This window comes from Centrocercus urophasianus, unplaced genomic scaffold (assembly GCF_019232065.1).
Source record: "Centrocercus urophasianus isolate 14NV4802_14NV808 unplaced genomic scaffold, USGS_Curo_1.0 seq_9, whole genome shotgun sequence".
Classification (NCBI taxonomy): Eukaryota; Metazoa; Chordata; class Aves; order Galliformes; family Phasianidae; genus Centrocercus; species Centrocercus urophasianus.
This window is the reverse complement of record NW_024885532.1, coordinates 24,953,711-24,970,266: the sequence shown is the minus strand read 5'-3', so window position 1 is coordinate 24,970,266 and position 16,556 is coordinate 24,953,711. Positions and strand designations below refer to the sequence as shown.

At 45.6% G+C, this 16,556-nt stretch overlaps 2 protein-coding genes across 3 annotated transcripts in view; one reads left to right on the top strand and one right to left on the bottom strand.

Moving 5' to 3' along the window:
* Positions 1 to 619: 619 nt before the first annotated feature.
* On the top strand, positions 620 to 9,938 carry LOC122171412 (fibrinogen-like protein 1). Its single transcript, XM_042838984.1, has 8 exons — positions 620 to 753; positions 2,253 to 2,334; positions 3,643 to 3,853; positions 4,884 to 5,043; positions 6,150 to 6,247; positions 6,326 to 6,414; positions 7,674 to 7,864; positions 8,858 to 9,938. The coding sequence occupies exons 2-8, from the start codon at positions 2,263 to 2,265 to the stop codon at positions 9,045 to 9,047; spliced, it is 1,011 nt and encodes a 336-aa protein (XP_042694918.1). The 5' UTR covers positions 620 to 753; positions 2,253 to 2,262; the 3' UTR covers positions 9,048 to 9,938.
* A 265-nt stretch (positions 9,939 to 10,203) lies between these two features.
* THSD1 (thrombospondin type 1 domain containing 1) overlaps positions 10,204 to 16,556 on the bottom strand; it is a 29,586-nt gene continuing 23,233 nt past the window's right edge. For both annotated transcript variants that reach the window (XM_042839252.1, XM_042839253.1), the window contains one exon: positions 10,204 to 15,191. In XM_042839252.1, the coding sequence (XP_042695186.1) occupies positions 13,825 to 15,191 (1,367 nt within the window). In that variant the 3' untranslated portion in view covers positions 10,204 to 13,824. The remainder of the gene's footprint in view (positions 15,192 to 16,556) is intronic.

The following is a 16,556-nucleotide window of genomic DNA, read 5'->3' as shown; positions in this document are numbered from 1 at the left end:
TAATTCCTTGGCCATAATGCAACTGGATGCACTCATCTGTTTGCTTTTTTCTCTCTTCCACAAATGTCCTTGTTTGTGTTAACTAGCAAATCCCATCATCCAGCTCCGAGGAGTTACACAACTGTAAACCCTCTGAGATTTCAGCTGAATATCAAATCTTGCTCAACTCCCCTGCATTCACTTCTTGGTTCAAACTTTCAGCTCTTTCGGCGTTACGGCTGCACTGTGCTTTTTACATATAAACCAGATCAAACAGCTAAAGAAACACCTGACCACAAAAGCTGCATTCATTCCACCTTGCAGGGCTTACTGAAATGAGCCTGGCCGTATTAAATATGAGATAAAACTCCCACGGGGAGCATTAGTCTGAGTGATTCATATACACACTTCAGCAAGTCAGTCTTGTTTGAGCTCCATGGTCAGATAAGGTGGGTAATGGTGCACAACCAGCAGAGTCACTCTCATTTAAGAGCACCACATAACTGTTCCTTATTCTAACTGTGAGGCAGCAGGGTAAGAGCAGTATTGGGTAACAGCAGATACATCAGGGTTAGTGTAAAACTGCACGTGTTTTGTGTGCAGCTGCCTGTTGCAGTGAAGCATTTTCCTCAGCCCTTGATGTGGGCCATCTGGAAAGGAAAATCTACTCAGCCTTTAGAAAGAAAGCCAGGATTATGATCACTTTATTTTGCAGTTGACTTTCAAGAGAGATATTCGTATCAGGAGGAGGTCTGAAGGGAAGGCGAGTTGCAGGTATGTGGATTTAATATATGTTGATAAAGGCATAGACAAAATCACTTTTTTTTTTCCCCTCCAGACTTCACTACCAGTTTTTCAGGAGTCATTGCTCCAATCCATCCTTCCTGTTACCTTTTTGCTTCCACCCTCATTCTCTGCACTGGGCCTGATCCTGACCTCAGTGCCAGAATGACAGCATGCCACAGGGCAATGGGAAGGAGAAGTACCAGCAATCCTGGGCTCAGGGGGAACCATTCTGTAACTCTGAACTCTTTTCTCTGTCATCTGAAAAAATGCCATGTGCCAGAGCTCACACCTGCATGTCTCTTATCAGTGACTTCCACAGGGCAGTTCTCTTGGTTTGCCTTGGCCCTGCTTCCAGGCAGCTCCCCTGTCACAGCAGCTTTGCCAGCTCTATATGCAGCTGCTGCAGCGATGCTGCTAGACTTGCAGCTAAAGCAAAGCAAGTCTTGGGAGTGCAGATCTGGGGAGCCAACTTTTTTGCAGCACTTCCAGATATGAAGAGGGGGAGTTGCTTTATCCCATTTCTCAGATTTTGTTTTATTCTTTTACGATTGTTTTGGTTTTTGTTTTTTTAAGTGCACCACACAGGCACACTATGAACAATCTGTACTGTTTGCTTGCACTCAGCTGCATGTTCCCAGTGGTGGTTGTTTATGTGTTTTTTTTTATAGCTGAGCCTCAGCCCAAAGCCCTGTCTGTGTGCTGGGGCAAAGAACAGCAGCAGAGGTTTTTTTTTCCCACTTCCCCACTGAAAAACTGAAAACTCCACTGAAAACCATCCTGTGCCTTATCTGTGCTCACTCTGCAGCTCCCGTACTAATAGACAGCTCTGTGGAGCTCAGAAGGGCAAATCCATATGCTCACTGAACCAGGAGGCAAAATTCCTGTTATCTCTGGGGAGAAAGGACTGCACGGGGACGATGTAGTTTTGACAATCTATTCTGACAAGGAGCACTCTGGTGAGATGCTGGGTAACTTCCCACATGTGTGAGCACCAGAGAGAGGGGCAGAGCTGCTGGAGCATCACATGGGGGGTTTGTTCCTCCAGTGCAGCAGAAGCTTGGATCAAACCCTCGGCCTCCATGTCAGCACACTGCACTGATGTTTCAGCTTCTCCCTTGCATGCACCTTTTCTCCCATTCTTTCCTGTCTGTGGCTTCAAGTTACCTCCTTAACAAATAGAATAGAATTACAGAATTGTTAAGGTTGAAAAAGACCACTATGACCACCTAGTCCAACCACCAACCCATCCCATCATGCCCACTGATCCTGTCCCTCAGTGCCACATCTACACGGTTCTTGAACACCTTCAAAGACAGTGACTCCACTTTGCCTGGGCAGCCTGTGCCAGTGCTCACCACTCTTTGTGAAAACATATCCAGTCCTGCAGCATTTACTGGGGAGTTAAATGTGATTGTGATGTAGGGGAGGAGGGGTAAGCTGAGAGAGAAGCTTAAGAAACAGTGCAGTCTGTCAATGCTTCTTTTCAGGTGATAAGAGATGAGTGTGTTGATGTCCTGGTGGCTGCTGCTCCTTCTGGTCAACTTTGGCTCATCTGCACCCAGGTTTTCGGTGCGTATGCCTCAACCAGTGTCTGTACAGCCTCTCTGTGATATGCCAGTGGTTGTCATTTCCAGTCACATAGGGATGGTTGTCCCCTGCAGACAATGTGGGACTGCAGGAGCTTACGACTAAGTGAAGGTTACTCTTGCTGCTGATAACAAGAGTTTCACAGCATTAGGGGCTGTGCAACCCTCCACATGGCTGGACTGACATTGCTAAGAATTGCAAGCAACAACAAAAAAGCCCTTTCAAGGGAAAAAAGAAAAAAAAGACGGAAAAAAAAATTTTTATGGCCAGCAAAGAAATACTCCATTCCATTTCCTCAGGGAAAACTGTCTTCTTTTTATTCATTGCAATTTAAGAAGCAGGGAAAGAGGAGCTAGACATAGTCTGAAGCAGTCCTTTTTCATCTGATGAGCAAATTACTCTTGGGCCAGCTCAAAGAGGTACAGAGTTTGGCAGAGGTGAGCCCAGAGCTGTCTGCAGCAAGTTCCTGTGTGGCTCCAACCTGGCAACACTCCTCTGCAGGGGAAAACAAACAAGTGGAGGAAAAGAAGCAGGCAGCTGGGCAACCATGTGTTGGCACACAAGGCAATCTGCTGTCCTGCTTGTTTCTCTCATGCCTAGAATTGGGCCTGCTCTGGTGTTGCTCCAACCAGCTTGCTCAGAGCAAAACCAGCAGCCGGTTCTTATGCACACCTTTTCTTGGAAGATAATTTGCTCTGTTCTGTTGGTGTAACTAATGGAGTAACATCAGCCACAGACTAGGTTGTTGCTGAAAGTCCCAGCCACAGTGGGCTGATTCTGGTCTTGATTATAGTAATGCAGCTCTGAAGTTACTCCACTTATCCCAGTAGGCCCACTGCTTTTCAGCTCTTTTATCTTCCAGTTTTACAAGATGTTTTTGTACCTCGCTGGTTTAGTCTGGCTGCAGTGCAAGAGCAAGGATTTTCTGCTCTTGTTAACCTGAGCAGTTTCATAGTCTGCAAAATTCCCTTTGATTTCCTTAAATGAGCTGAATGACTTTTGTCCAAAGTAATTTTCCACATATCTGATGATATTCTGCAATGCTCAGATAGTGGAAAGACCACTGCAAGAAATCACTTTTCATTGGGTTCAACTCAACAGCCCATGCTGCAGGACTCACACTTCTTAGAGAGGGACTGCTATCATAGAATCATCTTGATCCATAGAGGCAGAGCAATGTGCTAAGGTCAAGAGGAGACACGCACTCATTCCCTCTCTGCCCCTCTGTTCCTATCACTGATTGAAGTGTGTTTCTCGTTCTTTCTTTTCATTTATTTTTTTCCCCCACAGGAAAATGATATTTGTTTCCTAGACAACAGTAAATTGAGGCAAAGGTTAAAACATCTTCAAGATCTGCTTTACTTATATGAACTGCAGCTGAAGGACATCCTGGAGAACAGTTATCATAGGACAAAAAGTGGGCTCTTCTCAGGCAATGGGAGCATACAGCTTGAGGCTCCTTTACCCACAACCAGTGGAAATTTGATTGTCTATGACCAAGGTACATTTTGCATTAGTCTATGTGGAAATGTCAGCTTGCAAAAAAGTTTAGTTCTTCCTGCAGTGTCCCTTGTATCACATTTTATTCCTGCTAAAAATTTACAGAGCTGTTCAAGTGTTCAAGTAGAATGTGTTTTAACACGCAGTCAGGTACGTGGAAGAAGAAGGGCAAGCTGTGACCTTGGTGCCAAGAGGCTTCCCTGGGGCAGGATTCACCTGGCCCAGCTTTAGGCAGCCAGCACCCAGCTACCACCCAGCTATCTGCAGCTAGGTTTTCACCCAGAGACTCTGGTGCAAAGGAAAAAGCATGGTGCAGCTCTTTTCCATCAGACCTGCTTTAGACATGCGCTACAGGAGAAGATGGGATGCAGGCACTGCAACCTGTCTGAAAGAAACCAGCATTCCTGTTCTGTTGCATGCTAATGCACAGGCATGCTCTGCCTCTTGCTGTCACTTTGACAATGCTGTCATAACTTGAACCATAGACTGTGGCCGTGATTTCATCCCTGATGGGCATTACTCTAAAAGTATGAATCCCTGCTGGAGGCGGTCACACGAACTCACCCTCCAGCTTTAGAAATTTTAGGCCTTTATCCAGTTCAAAGTACAGCTGAGGTTAAGTTTCCACGTGGAAATTTAATACCACTTGCAGTGATGCTGGATCTGTATTGTTCTGGGAGGCTGAAGTACGCACAACAGCTGGGCCCAGCCAGCTGCCCATGCCATTCCCTGGTCTCTGCACGGCACCTGCTGACAGAGCCAGCCCTGCTCCCACATTCCACGTGCTGTAGCCCCACCTGAGCTGCACCTGTCCCCTTCTCACTGCATATTTGGGAATGACACCCGAGGCTCCAAAGCCCTGCTCTGAAAGTCAGCATTGCTAACACCTTTCTGACCTGTCTGCTTTGTCTCTGCAGGTCTTGCAGAGCCAGCCAAGGTTCCATGTCCTATTTCTCTCAGCGATGCCCTCTCTCAGCTGCACACACCCCCTTGCGTTCCCTCATGTAACAAACTGATTCCCTTCTGCCCAGATTGTTCTGCAGTGTATAACAGGAAGAAGACCAGAAGTGGCTACTATCGAGTCAGGCCCAGGGCAGACCAAGAGCCTTTCCTGGTGTACTGTGACATGTCTGATGGTGGTGGGTGGACTGTAATTCAGCGGCGGAGTAACGGCAGAGAGAATTTCAACAGGTAGGTGCCTTGAGGTGCCATCAACAGAACCTTCAGTGAGACCCCCAGTGCCCAACGGGTGGCAGGACCCAAGGATTGGGAAGCAGGATATGCAAGATAATAATGATGGTAACTCTTTGCATTAGGGCAATGTGTGGGTATATATTGGTAACAGGAGGCCACTTTGAAGATGGATTTATAATACCTGTTCCATGGTCGTCTGCATTTGAGAGTGTATGTGCATGCATGTTTGTATGAAGCAGTTCAGGTGCAAGGGGCCTATAAAGATCATCCAGCTGCCTGGCCACCTCAGGGCTAACCAAGAGTCAAAGTGCATTATGAGCAGGACTATCCAAATGCCCCTTAACCTGTTCCTGTGATGACCCTTATGGAAAAAGTTTTTTACCTGGAAAAAAATGTCCCCATGAAGATTAATTATAGCTCACAGAGTTTTAGGGCATATCTAGTGTCTCTTAAATCAAGTGCAACCCGTTGTAAAGCTACATCAACTGGCTCTAAGCTAGCCTACCCAGAGGAGGGTAGCTATCTAGCCATGGTGATTCAACTTTTAGCAAAGAGTGAAAAACATTCTGAGGAGTAGCACTGACTAGTAAGTAGGTCAGGCAGATTTGAAATCCCCACAAACAACCTGAGAGAGGGAATAAAGGCAGGGTTAATTAAATTAGAAATATCAGTACACAGGAAGTATATGTGAATATCAAAGACAGCACAGAAATAACAGGAGGTTTTAAGTTACTGAAATGATTAGAAGAATGTAATAACATAAGATTTATCTTAAGAACAACAAAGCTACAGGATTCTGGGGAAAAATAAGTATGTATCCTTAAAGGACAAGTTGCCACAAGCAGTGACTTCACAAAGAAACAGAAGTGAGAGTGGTCAGTGAATTAAAAATAGGTTTAAGTGGAACAGGAACACAAAGCACATCCAGATATCTTCCTTCCAGCTTCATCCAGAAGCTTTTGTACGCAGCTTTTGCTCATTTTCAGATTCTTCACTATATCACTTGATTCATCCAAGACTGTTATATCTGTGAGACTGCAAGTATCACCAACTGACACTTGTTGCCCCCAATATGCTGAAATTCATATTTGTATCTACTGCAGGAAGTGGAATGATTACAAACTGGGATTTGGGAAGTTCCAGGGCAAGAATGATGAATACTGGCTGGGCAACGACCACATCTATGACCTGCTTGCTAGAGGTGCAAGTATTCTCCCTCCGCTGATGTTTCCAATTCACCTGAGATAGTTCCTCTAACAGGAGTCCACTTTGTGCTTAGGAGAGAGCTCATTAAAGATTGACCTGATGGACTGGCATGGGGAACGACGTTACGCAGTGTATGAAAACTTCCAGCTCACCAGTGAACAGGTAAGAAATGGAGAGAGCAATGACTTCTTGTTTTATCCACACAGCGTCAGCCTTCAGCATCAATCCTCTACTAAGTGCCACAGGCAGAGAAAGAGACAGGCAGATCTTTCATGTACTTCCATGTTTGCATTCTATCTGTAGACAGCAAACTACACAGTGCAGGGGCTGCACCTCTGAACCCCATGTGTAAGTACCCCACACACCCTGCGTGGACCAGTTCTAGTCCACCTCCATCGTTGCTCCACAAATGCATGCACTGTGTTCCATTTGCAATTACAGCTTTCTTATGAAAAGTTTTGAAAATAACCATTCTCCTTTTTTTTTTCTTTTTTTTTTTCCCCCATAAATAGAATTGGAATGTGATATGAGGAAAATTCCACATCACAGAAGTAATCATCCATCTCATATCAAATGTTTCTCAGAAATGTTAGCTGTACACAGACAGTTCTATCAAGAATTCTTAAGAGGACAGGTCTGTTAAACTAAAAATCAGATGACTTGTAGGTCTTAGAGGAGAGAAAATGCTACAGGGCTTGTTGTAGTTGAACCATGACCAGTTTATGAAAACATCTGCTTGGCACAGTTTCCTGCAACAGATGTTGTGACCAATGAGCCAGGCAGAGCTTTCCAGCTTGTTGCATAGTGTGTCAAATGATTCATGGAAATCAATAAAACCTGAAGCCCTTTGTGTCAGTGCTAGAATAATAGAAAGGCTACTAAAATGATGAAGAGACTGGAACACTGCTCATATGAGGCAAGGCTGGGGGAGCTGGGCCTGCTCAGCTTAGAGAAGAGAGGGCTCGGGAGGGAACTTATCCATGTGTATAAATACCTGGAAGGAGGGTGCCAGGAGGATGGGGTGAACTCTTCTCAGTCGTTCCCAGTGATAGAATGAGAGGCAGTGGACAGAAACTGAAACATGGGAAGCTCCATCAGTACACAAGGAAAAACTTCTTACTGCATGGCTGACAGAGCACTGGTACAAGTTGCCCAGAATGTATGTGGGGTCTCCTTACCTAAAGATATTCAAAAGCTGTGTGGACACACATAACATGCCATAGGGAGCCTGCTTAAGCAGGGGCCAGAGGGCCTCCAGATGCCTCTTTCTACCTCAACCATTCTGATATTCTGTAAATCGTAAGGCCAAAAGTCACCTGTGGCTTCAACAGCCACTTATTTGACAGGGGATACAATGGAGAAAATTTGATATCTCAAAAATAAGAGCTGATATCAAAGACACATTTCACATCCCGTTGCAGGACAACTACAGGTTGTGGTTTGGCACCTACTCTGGTAATGCCGGTGACGCTCTGTCTGGTGGAAGCAGTTTTGAAGATCAGTGGTCAGCCTCTCACAGAGGAATGCAGTTCACCACATCTGACAAGGATCACGATCGATTCCTGGCAGGCAACTGTGCATTGGAAAGCAGTGGTGGTTGGTGGTTTAACAGGTATGGAAAACAGTTGATTCTACTCAGCCTTTGGAACTACGAACAGGGTGTGGGTGGCAGTTCTGCCAAGAGTACCTGCCTGCCTTGCAGCAGATGGAGGTTGCTGTTGGCACACGCCACCTCTCACAGCTAAATCTGACATGTTCATACCAACAGGAAAACAATCTGCTACTTTTGTTATGAAGCCAAGCAGGTCAGTTGAATTCAGTTTAAGAAAATAGGCCAGAATAAAAGTACAGGGGGAATGACTTGGAAGAAGAGCCTGACTGAAAATTCCTTGGAAGTGCTTTGGGTTATATGCTAAGAAAGAAAATAGTCATAGACACTGCAAGAGGAAGAATGCAAAAGTATTTTTATGGCACTTGTAAAGGGGGACATGCTGCTCCTTACTCTTCCTGGTGATATGTTTTCCATTTGGGTATGCCCACAAAAAGCAGATAGAGTTCACCAGCCTCAGGAGCATAGACATCCCACCATCAGGAGTTTTCCTACACTTTGGCACAGGACAAACCTCTTTTTTGTTTAGTCTAAGCCCCCACTGCATACAATTTGAAGTCAATGGAGCTACAAAAGTGTACATCAATACCTAGATTCAAAGACATCTGCATTTTTAGGTGTTAATACATAGTTACCCACACTTGAGCTGAAGCAAACCACAGACCTCTCTGCGTTCAGGGAAATGAATCACGTCCCTGGTCAGTACATTCAAAGCAGCCAGCAGGTTGTGTTATCTGACCAGAGTAGTTGTTTACTTTAGGATGACCCACATACTTCTCTTGGCTCCACTGACTGCATTAACCAGTTCTCCATAGGTAGTAGTAGGATATCACATCTAGTTTATCACAGGTGTGTCCAGTGTCTGAACCTGTCAATGAATCCCACCCATGGTATTTCCAAACGTCTGTTGTGTGAAAGTTGTACCTTGTTATAACGCAACATCTTCCCAGGCTCAACACGATCTCCTTTTTCCCTCCCCTACATTATTGTTCCAAGGTGCCACGCTGTAAATCTCAATGGACGTTACTACACAACAGGGAGGTACAACGGATCCCACGACGATGGCATTGTTTGGGCTACGTGGCACGGGATGTGGTACTCGCTCAAATTCTCGGCCATGAAAATCAGGTCTCCGTTCTTTGTTGACAGCGAGAGCGGAGATGGTGAGGATGGTCAGGGCAGCTGAAATCTGCTGCTTTGAAAAGTGAAAAAGAATGGGATGAGTTCTGTACAGTAATAGCCAACTTGCTGCTGCTGCCAACTGTCAAAACTGCACTGCAGTAACTGTAGTTGCAGCTGTTTCTACTAGCTGAGCTGTGAGTTGTTTGAGCACAGCCAGTCAACAATCAAATGAAAAATGTAGAGAAGAACACAGCTTCCTTTTTCAGCAGTTTTTGGGACTTCACTGCAGAGTGTTTCTGAAAAGCTCTCTGGATCCTGAATGATCAAGCACGTTCTTTTAGCTACCTGTACTCCTCAAGGGTAAGTCTTTCTCATCTTGATTGTGATGGTCAGTGCCTGAGAACATGATAACAGAAACAGTGAAGTGATAAGGAATTGGACTTCATCTGGTGTGCCCTCATTAGAGCTTTGATTTGGATTAGCAGCATGTTTTTAAGCAACTCTCTATTGTCACCAATTGCTACACTTCAGTTTCAGAACACACCTAGAACGTGAAACCAAGCCAGCAGATGGATGTGCTCCAACAGCTAATCAGCAACCTGACTACTTTCAAGTAAGACTACTTCAAAGTAAGCCCCCACAGCATGGGCAGTGTTGATGCTGCATTTCACTGCCCCCAGCTTTGCTATGCAGAGCCACTTCTACAGCATATGGGGCATGCTAATGCAATCATAGACAATGCTGGTAACTATATTTAAGTCTAGATTTAAATGAGGCAGATTTTATTAAATTTAAGATTAGAACAGATACCCTTGGGAGTTCATAAAATGCAATCATGATCCATCTCTATGGTCTCATGCAATTTACCAGACCACTTTAGAATTACTGAATCATAGAACTGTTAGAGTTGGAAGGGACCCCCAATGGCCATCTGGGCCAACTCCCCTGCAATGAACAGGGACACCTACAGCTCCATCAGGTGCTTGGAGCTCCGTCCAGCCTCACCTTGGGTGACTCCAGGGATGGGACAACCACCACCTCTCTGGGCAACCTGTGCCACTGCCTCACTAAGCCTATTGTAAGACTTTTTCTTTAGCAAAGGGGAATTAGAATGCAGAAAGGGATTGAAACATAAGGCACAGTGCATTCATTATCTCATCTGACTGAAATAAAAGAGCGTAAATGACTGAAACAGAATACTGAAAATTTATTTTCCACAAGTTGTTGAGAACAAGAAGTCAAAATGAACAGTATTATCAACTTGATGCAAATCATTTAACTACTGTGTTGTAGGATGAGCCTTTTTGTTTTTTCTGAATTACAATTTTTTTAAACAGGTTATTTTTCATTTATTTGCTTTTAGAACAATACATGTTATAATTTGTATTATATAGCCATAAGTGTGAAATAAAACCATCTGAGTAGCACTTAACACTTTGTATCTGTTTTTAAACAGTAGGGATTTGAACAGAAGTTTGGATGAGAAAGCACATAATGCAGGAATTTCATTATTTTGTTATCTCTGGCACTTAGGTACCTCCTGTCCTGGGTAGTTCAGAGGGGTCTGCAAAGTAAATCCAATTTTTATGTCTCAGGCTGTCCTGGAGACAATGCAGAGACGTATGAATAGTCAGTGTATAATTTGGTTTGATTCCCCTGCTTTTTCAGGAGGTAATTCCTGTTCTCACTTGTTCTAGACACCCCAATGATTGCAAAAGTGAATGCCTACGTGCAGTGGGCTGGTGCTCCAGGGAGACGTTCTCCTGAAGTCCATGCCTTGATGAGACCACATCACTGTCCTCTTCCCAAGAACTGGTGTGGGTCCACGTGGAAAAACCTGCACTTGTATGTCTGCAGTGAGCTTGTCCTTGTGAAGAAAGACCTGCTAACAACCAGCACTTAGTATATCATTTTATGGAATCATGGAATTGTAGAATAGTTTGATCCTTAAAGATCATCTATTCCAACTCCTCAACTGATCCCTTCTGCATTTTACAATGGTAAAATCAGTGCAAAGCTTTAACTGTATATTGAGAACATAAGAAATCCCTTTGCATATCGTATAATGAGGCAGCCAGTGGTGTGGTATCAAGAGCATGAAGGACAATTTTTGTTTAGGCAGAAGACACGGAGAAATGTGAACAACTTCAGGTTTTGTTAAGGCCTTCTAGCAGGCATATGATGCTCAGCCTTCATTCTTCAGGTCTAGGGAAGCAGAGTAAAGACTCAACTGGTGAAACTCAACTCTGCATGCTGGAAATCAGCAAAAAGCTACCAAAGGGCCAGCATTAGTGGTTTGACAGATTGCTGAGCAGCCAATAACACCCATCTGATGCCAAACAACCAAGCAGAAGCAGTCAACAGGGCTTACTCTGACAGCTGTTACCCAGTCCAATCCTCCAATAGCCATAAAGCCTCAGGAGTCCATTATCCAAAGCCATTATAGTTGGACTGCCTTCAGTCTGCACTGGTATTTTGCTGCTTTTCTCAGGCAGAAAATGGGGTCAAGATCTGTCAGCTTGGGATGGAAGGGAGTCTGGTTCATTCACTGGTGCTTTAGATTTGTGATGTCCACCGCATGCACTGCAGTCACCGGAGGGAGCCTGACGTTGAGAAGAGGCTGCAGAAAGCCTTAAGGCCAAGTTGGTTGGGGCCCTGGACAACCTGATCTGCTACTTGGTCTAGTGGCTGGCAGCCCTGCCTGTGGCAGGCCTGTTGGAACTTACTGATCCTTGAGTTCCCTTCTAACCCAAGCCATTCTGTGATGCTATGAAAGCAGCAACTGGCTTAGAGCAAAGCTGCCTCTTTCTTGTGCTGGGAGCCCCTTGGAGACACAAGAGTCACAAGGCTTTGAGCAGGACCCCACAGCACCTAAAGCAAACCCTACTGAGTGTTTCAGAACCCTTTTAATCTTAATAAATACCGTAAAATGACACTAAACAAGTACTAGTTTGATCTGAGGACTACTGTCAAGCTCAAATACCTCCCACTGAAGGTTTTATTAAGGCTTCCTGAGCGTTTTTGTGCAGTACATTTGATCATCCATTTCTCCAGGGTCTCCTGCCTTACGAGACTGTAAATATATCTCGCAGCACTGTAGCTCTGAAGCTGATGGATCACTGCTTCAGGGCAAATGCGCTTCGCACAGCCAAGTTTACCTTAGCACAGGGGTGGTAAGTGAGCTAAGAGGTAATTGCTCTAGAGACCTGGTTTCCAGCTCATTTAAGTCAATTTAAAGACCGGTTACGTTTGATTAGCTTTGGATTGGTCCTCAAGTGTGGACATGTTCTGAGCTGCTGTAAGCAGCATACTGAGCTGACAGCTGATGGGAACACGTCGCCGTGCTGGAGCAGCTCTGGGAAGAGGCTGCACTCAGCACACTGACACTTAGGGCCCGAGCTCCAGCAGCAGCTGCAAAATGTTCCATCGGCTGTAGAGCCCAACTCCTGCAGCCAAATGCTGACATCCTGCCTCCTCCCAGCACAGCGAGCCCTGCCATACAGATCAGGCTGCTTATGGGGGTGTTTGAAGACTGACAGTTCTCTGCCTGAACCCACCTTCTCTCATCCCATCCTCTGCTGCCAGCATCTTTTCTTTCCTTGCTTACGCCCAGCAGCGCTCCCCTTGTCCCTGCAGACTCTGAAGAGGCGGCTGCTCCAACGAACGCCAAGCAAACACCCTGAGTCATTCTCGCTGGCCCGAGCTCTGTCTCTGCTGTCAGTCAGGGTTTCAACCCAGCTCTGAATTCCTGCAGCACTGTGTAATCACAATTCATAATTCCTGATTTTAAAGCATGAAAAAGAAAACACCGATGTAACTTTTGCATTTCACCTCCAAGTTCTCTGGGAATCGACAGATGTTGACAAGCCTTTTTCCTTTTGATTTGCAAACCAGGTATTTACCAAATAAATGTGTTCTTCGCAGGGTTTGTCCATAATTTATTTTGAACTTGCTGCAGTAGTATTACTGTCGTTTAATCGACACAGAAAATAAACCACTCAATAAAGGCAATGATGATCACAGAATGGGCGGGTGGTCAGACGGCTCCCACTGCCCACTATGGCTATTCAAGCACTCCACTAAGGTTTCTGAGGGCTACAACTTAACACTTTTCTTTGCCCCTCCCATCAGCATGCTCTTTTTTTACTATCTCCTGCAAATATCTGCACATCACCGTATTTTTTTGCTACAATTACTGGCAGAAAGAGAACATCAAAGCACTGAATGATGAAAAATACCCCCTCCATTTTCTCTCCAAATGTGCAGTATGCACTGCTTGCACTTTCACCCAACCAGCAAAGAGAAGCACCAACACATGACATATTTCAGCAATTGCAACCAATCAACACAGCTCAATAATGACCACAAAAAATGATGGAAATCGCTTGCAGCTTGGGGTTTGTGCTTCCTAAATGGGAAATGATTCACTAATTAGGACAGATGTCTGGAAAACGGATCTCTTAGGACATCATCATCTACTAGTAGAAGGTTTTCATGAGACGAAAATGTCTAGATCAATGGGCTTCATGATGTCTGAAGCATGAAAGCTGACTGCTTTATGCAACAAAACCCAGTGGATCGCTCCTGTGTCACGCCTTCACTAACATGAGCTTTCCCAGGGTATCCTGTGTGTATTTTCAGACACACACATACAAAAAATAATTATATGAAAGCACTTTCTAGTCATTATATAGGAATGCGTTCCCACAAGTCAGACTTTGGGATTTCCCTCCTTCTCCAAGCGGAAGAACATAATTCCCACTGCTCCTCTCAGCAGAATCCAGCAGATGTTGCAGACCCGCTCCTGCACACCCCCCTCCTATGCGGTTGCACTGAGTCCCTCAGATCACAAGCTTCTCAATACTTAAAGTACTCCTTTCGTCCTCTTCGTTTGAGCCAAAATACCCAGGGAGATCGATCATTTGCTGCTCCGCCTCCGTTAAGCCAAAGGTGGTATTATCGTAGAAGGCAAATTCAGGGTCCACCGGGAAGCTCTGGCACTTGTCCTTTCGGTACTGGGCAGGGCTTACAGCGAGGCCTCTCTGGTAACTCTCTTTGCCAGCGGAGCTCGTTTCCTTCCGCCAGGCACCTTTGGGGTTAGGTGAAGAGCCCCGCTTACTCCTGCTGGGCTCAGGCTTTTCAGGGGCCCTGTCCTGACTGGCATGTTGGCGATCGGCGATCAGATCCAGCTTCTTCACAGGCGGACATGGCCTGTGGTGGCCTTTTGTGCCATGTTCACACATCGGCGCGGCGCCGTGGGGTTGATCCAGCTTTTCAGAGGTTGGGTTTGGGTTCCTCGGTTTTGGCCGCGTCCTGTCTTCCAAGCACTGGTCCCACATCCTGGTCCTCGAGGTATACAGAGGAGTCTGCCGGGGGGTGAGGGTGGACATGCTTCTCTCTCTAAAAGGCCTGGCCTTCTTTGTTTCGTGAAAGCTGGCTGTTCTTCTAAACTGAGGGTTTCTGTGGCAGCCCCTCTCGGACAACTCACCTCTGTTATCCGGGTGTTTGAAATGAGCTCTTCTTGTCAAGGTCTGCGTGGGGCTCAATGCAGCACCGGCCTGGGAGAATGGAAAATCCAGCCTCGGGTTACAGCCTTCTCCTAGGAATTTGGGCTGACCGGCCGGCTGGTCCAGAAACGGAGATTTGATCCTGAATTTGTTGGCCACTCCCTCCTCTTGGGTTTCTGCACTCAGGGGAAGCATCGTGGTGGCACCAACAACCGTGTCCGTGAGGGGGTTCTGAGAGACGTGGTACACCTTGGTGGTCTCAGTCAGGCCCTTCTTCTTCATCTCTTTCAGCTGCTGCTGTGCGAGGCGGTAGCTGAATATCGGAGGGATTATTTTTTGGGCGTTTGGCTGAAAGTTCTCGCTTCCAGAGGCATCGTCTTCTTGGGCAAACTGAAGGCTTCGCCTGTAGGTCAGAGGAATGTGAACAGGGGCATCCCCTACTTCAGTGAAGCTGTCCCGCTGCTTGTTGCCCTGGCAGATGTTCTCCTCGTCAGAGTTTTTTCGGAAGCCAGGGGAATGGACGGAGTTCCGATGCACGGCTGTGCTGCACTTCTGAGCTCTGCAGAGCTTTCTCCACAGGGTGATGAGAACAGTGGCAAAGATGATGAACAGGCACAAGGAGATACCTGTGATGGTGACTATGTTGTTTGCTTTCTGGTCCTCTCCTGGCTGGACAGAAGGTGGGGTGGGAGGCTTGACAGCTGTAACAAAGAGCACAGTCTGTCACCAGAGTTACATTTGTCAACAGAAGTTGGTATTTTAGAATGGATACTTCAATAGAGTAACTAATTAATACAGTACAGTAATGGTCTGCCTATACGATTTGCTCACTGCAGATGACTGACTGCAGATGGCTCACTTCAAAGTGGCAGGAACAGATCTACTTACTTTCAATCAAGGGACCCACAGATCATTCAAATGTAATTGTCACCTTTGCCTGTTCTGCTCTTTCCAAAAGACACTCCTAAATAAGTGTAAAACAGGATGATAATACTTGCCCTCTTTTATAAAGTACATCAAGATCACCTGCTGAAAAGTAATGCAAAGGAGTAAAAATAACAGGAGAGTAGTACAGGCATCACTTTAACATTATTTTTAGGGTGACTTAAGGGGTGTGAAAATTATTAACTTGTGAGCCCTGCAGATTGAAGAGAGACAGCACTAACAGAGCAGTCCTTTGCAGGTGCTTCTTCCACTTCCCAGTGTTGTCAACCACACAAGACAAAGTCTTCCCCCTACACGGCAGGTTCCTAAATGAGGTTCCATTGCTCTGCTGCCATGTCTATACTGGCATTAAAACTTCTGTTGTGAACTGGAGATGGACCTTCAAAAAGTGAAAAATACTAACTGAAATACAAACATCTCAAAGATTTCCATAGCATTTAAACTTCCTTCCTGAAGGTTACATTGCAACACTGAACCACTGAGAGAGAAGTAACTCTTGTTTTGGACAAGGTCTCCAGCATTTCAGTGGCATCCCCAAGCAGAAAACAGCATAACTGAAAGCATGTAAACTGTTCCAGCAGACAGCACTCATTTCCTAATTCATTACAGCCAAACGTCTTCATAAGGCCAAGAAAATGCTGCTGGAGGACAAAGCTGCTCCGTTGTGGTGGTCAAGAGCTGGCCATGAAGCTGTGAACACAGACTGAACCACTTAAAGCTTTGCCCCAGTTTCTAGTTTGATCCAGGACCCAGAGCCTTGCATCAAAGCCATGGACAGTCTGTTGTAAATCTGGCCATGCCTGCCTCGCAGTGACTGTCCACCATGCAAAACGTGTGTAGAATAATGAGAGGCAGACACCAGTCTGAATGTACTGCCTAAAACCCAGAAAAACGCTCATTCAGCAGCAAGCTATTAAGTGTGCAAGATGTACAAATGCACAGGCAAACACAGCCTAGAAGGTCTCAGGCTGCTACAATAATGGATGTGCAGGGTGCTGGAGGCCCATTTCTTTGACTCAGAGCTGCAATGGCAGCCCGAAAACCTTTGAAAAATCCTGCTGTGAACTAAACTTTGATCTTCATACCACACTGAGAGCTTAATATCAGCACGAGGAACAGCA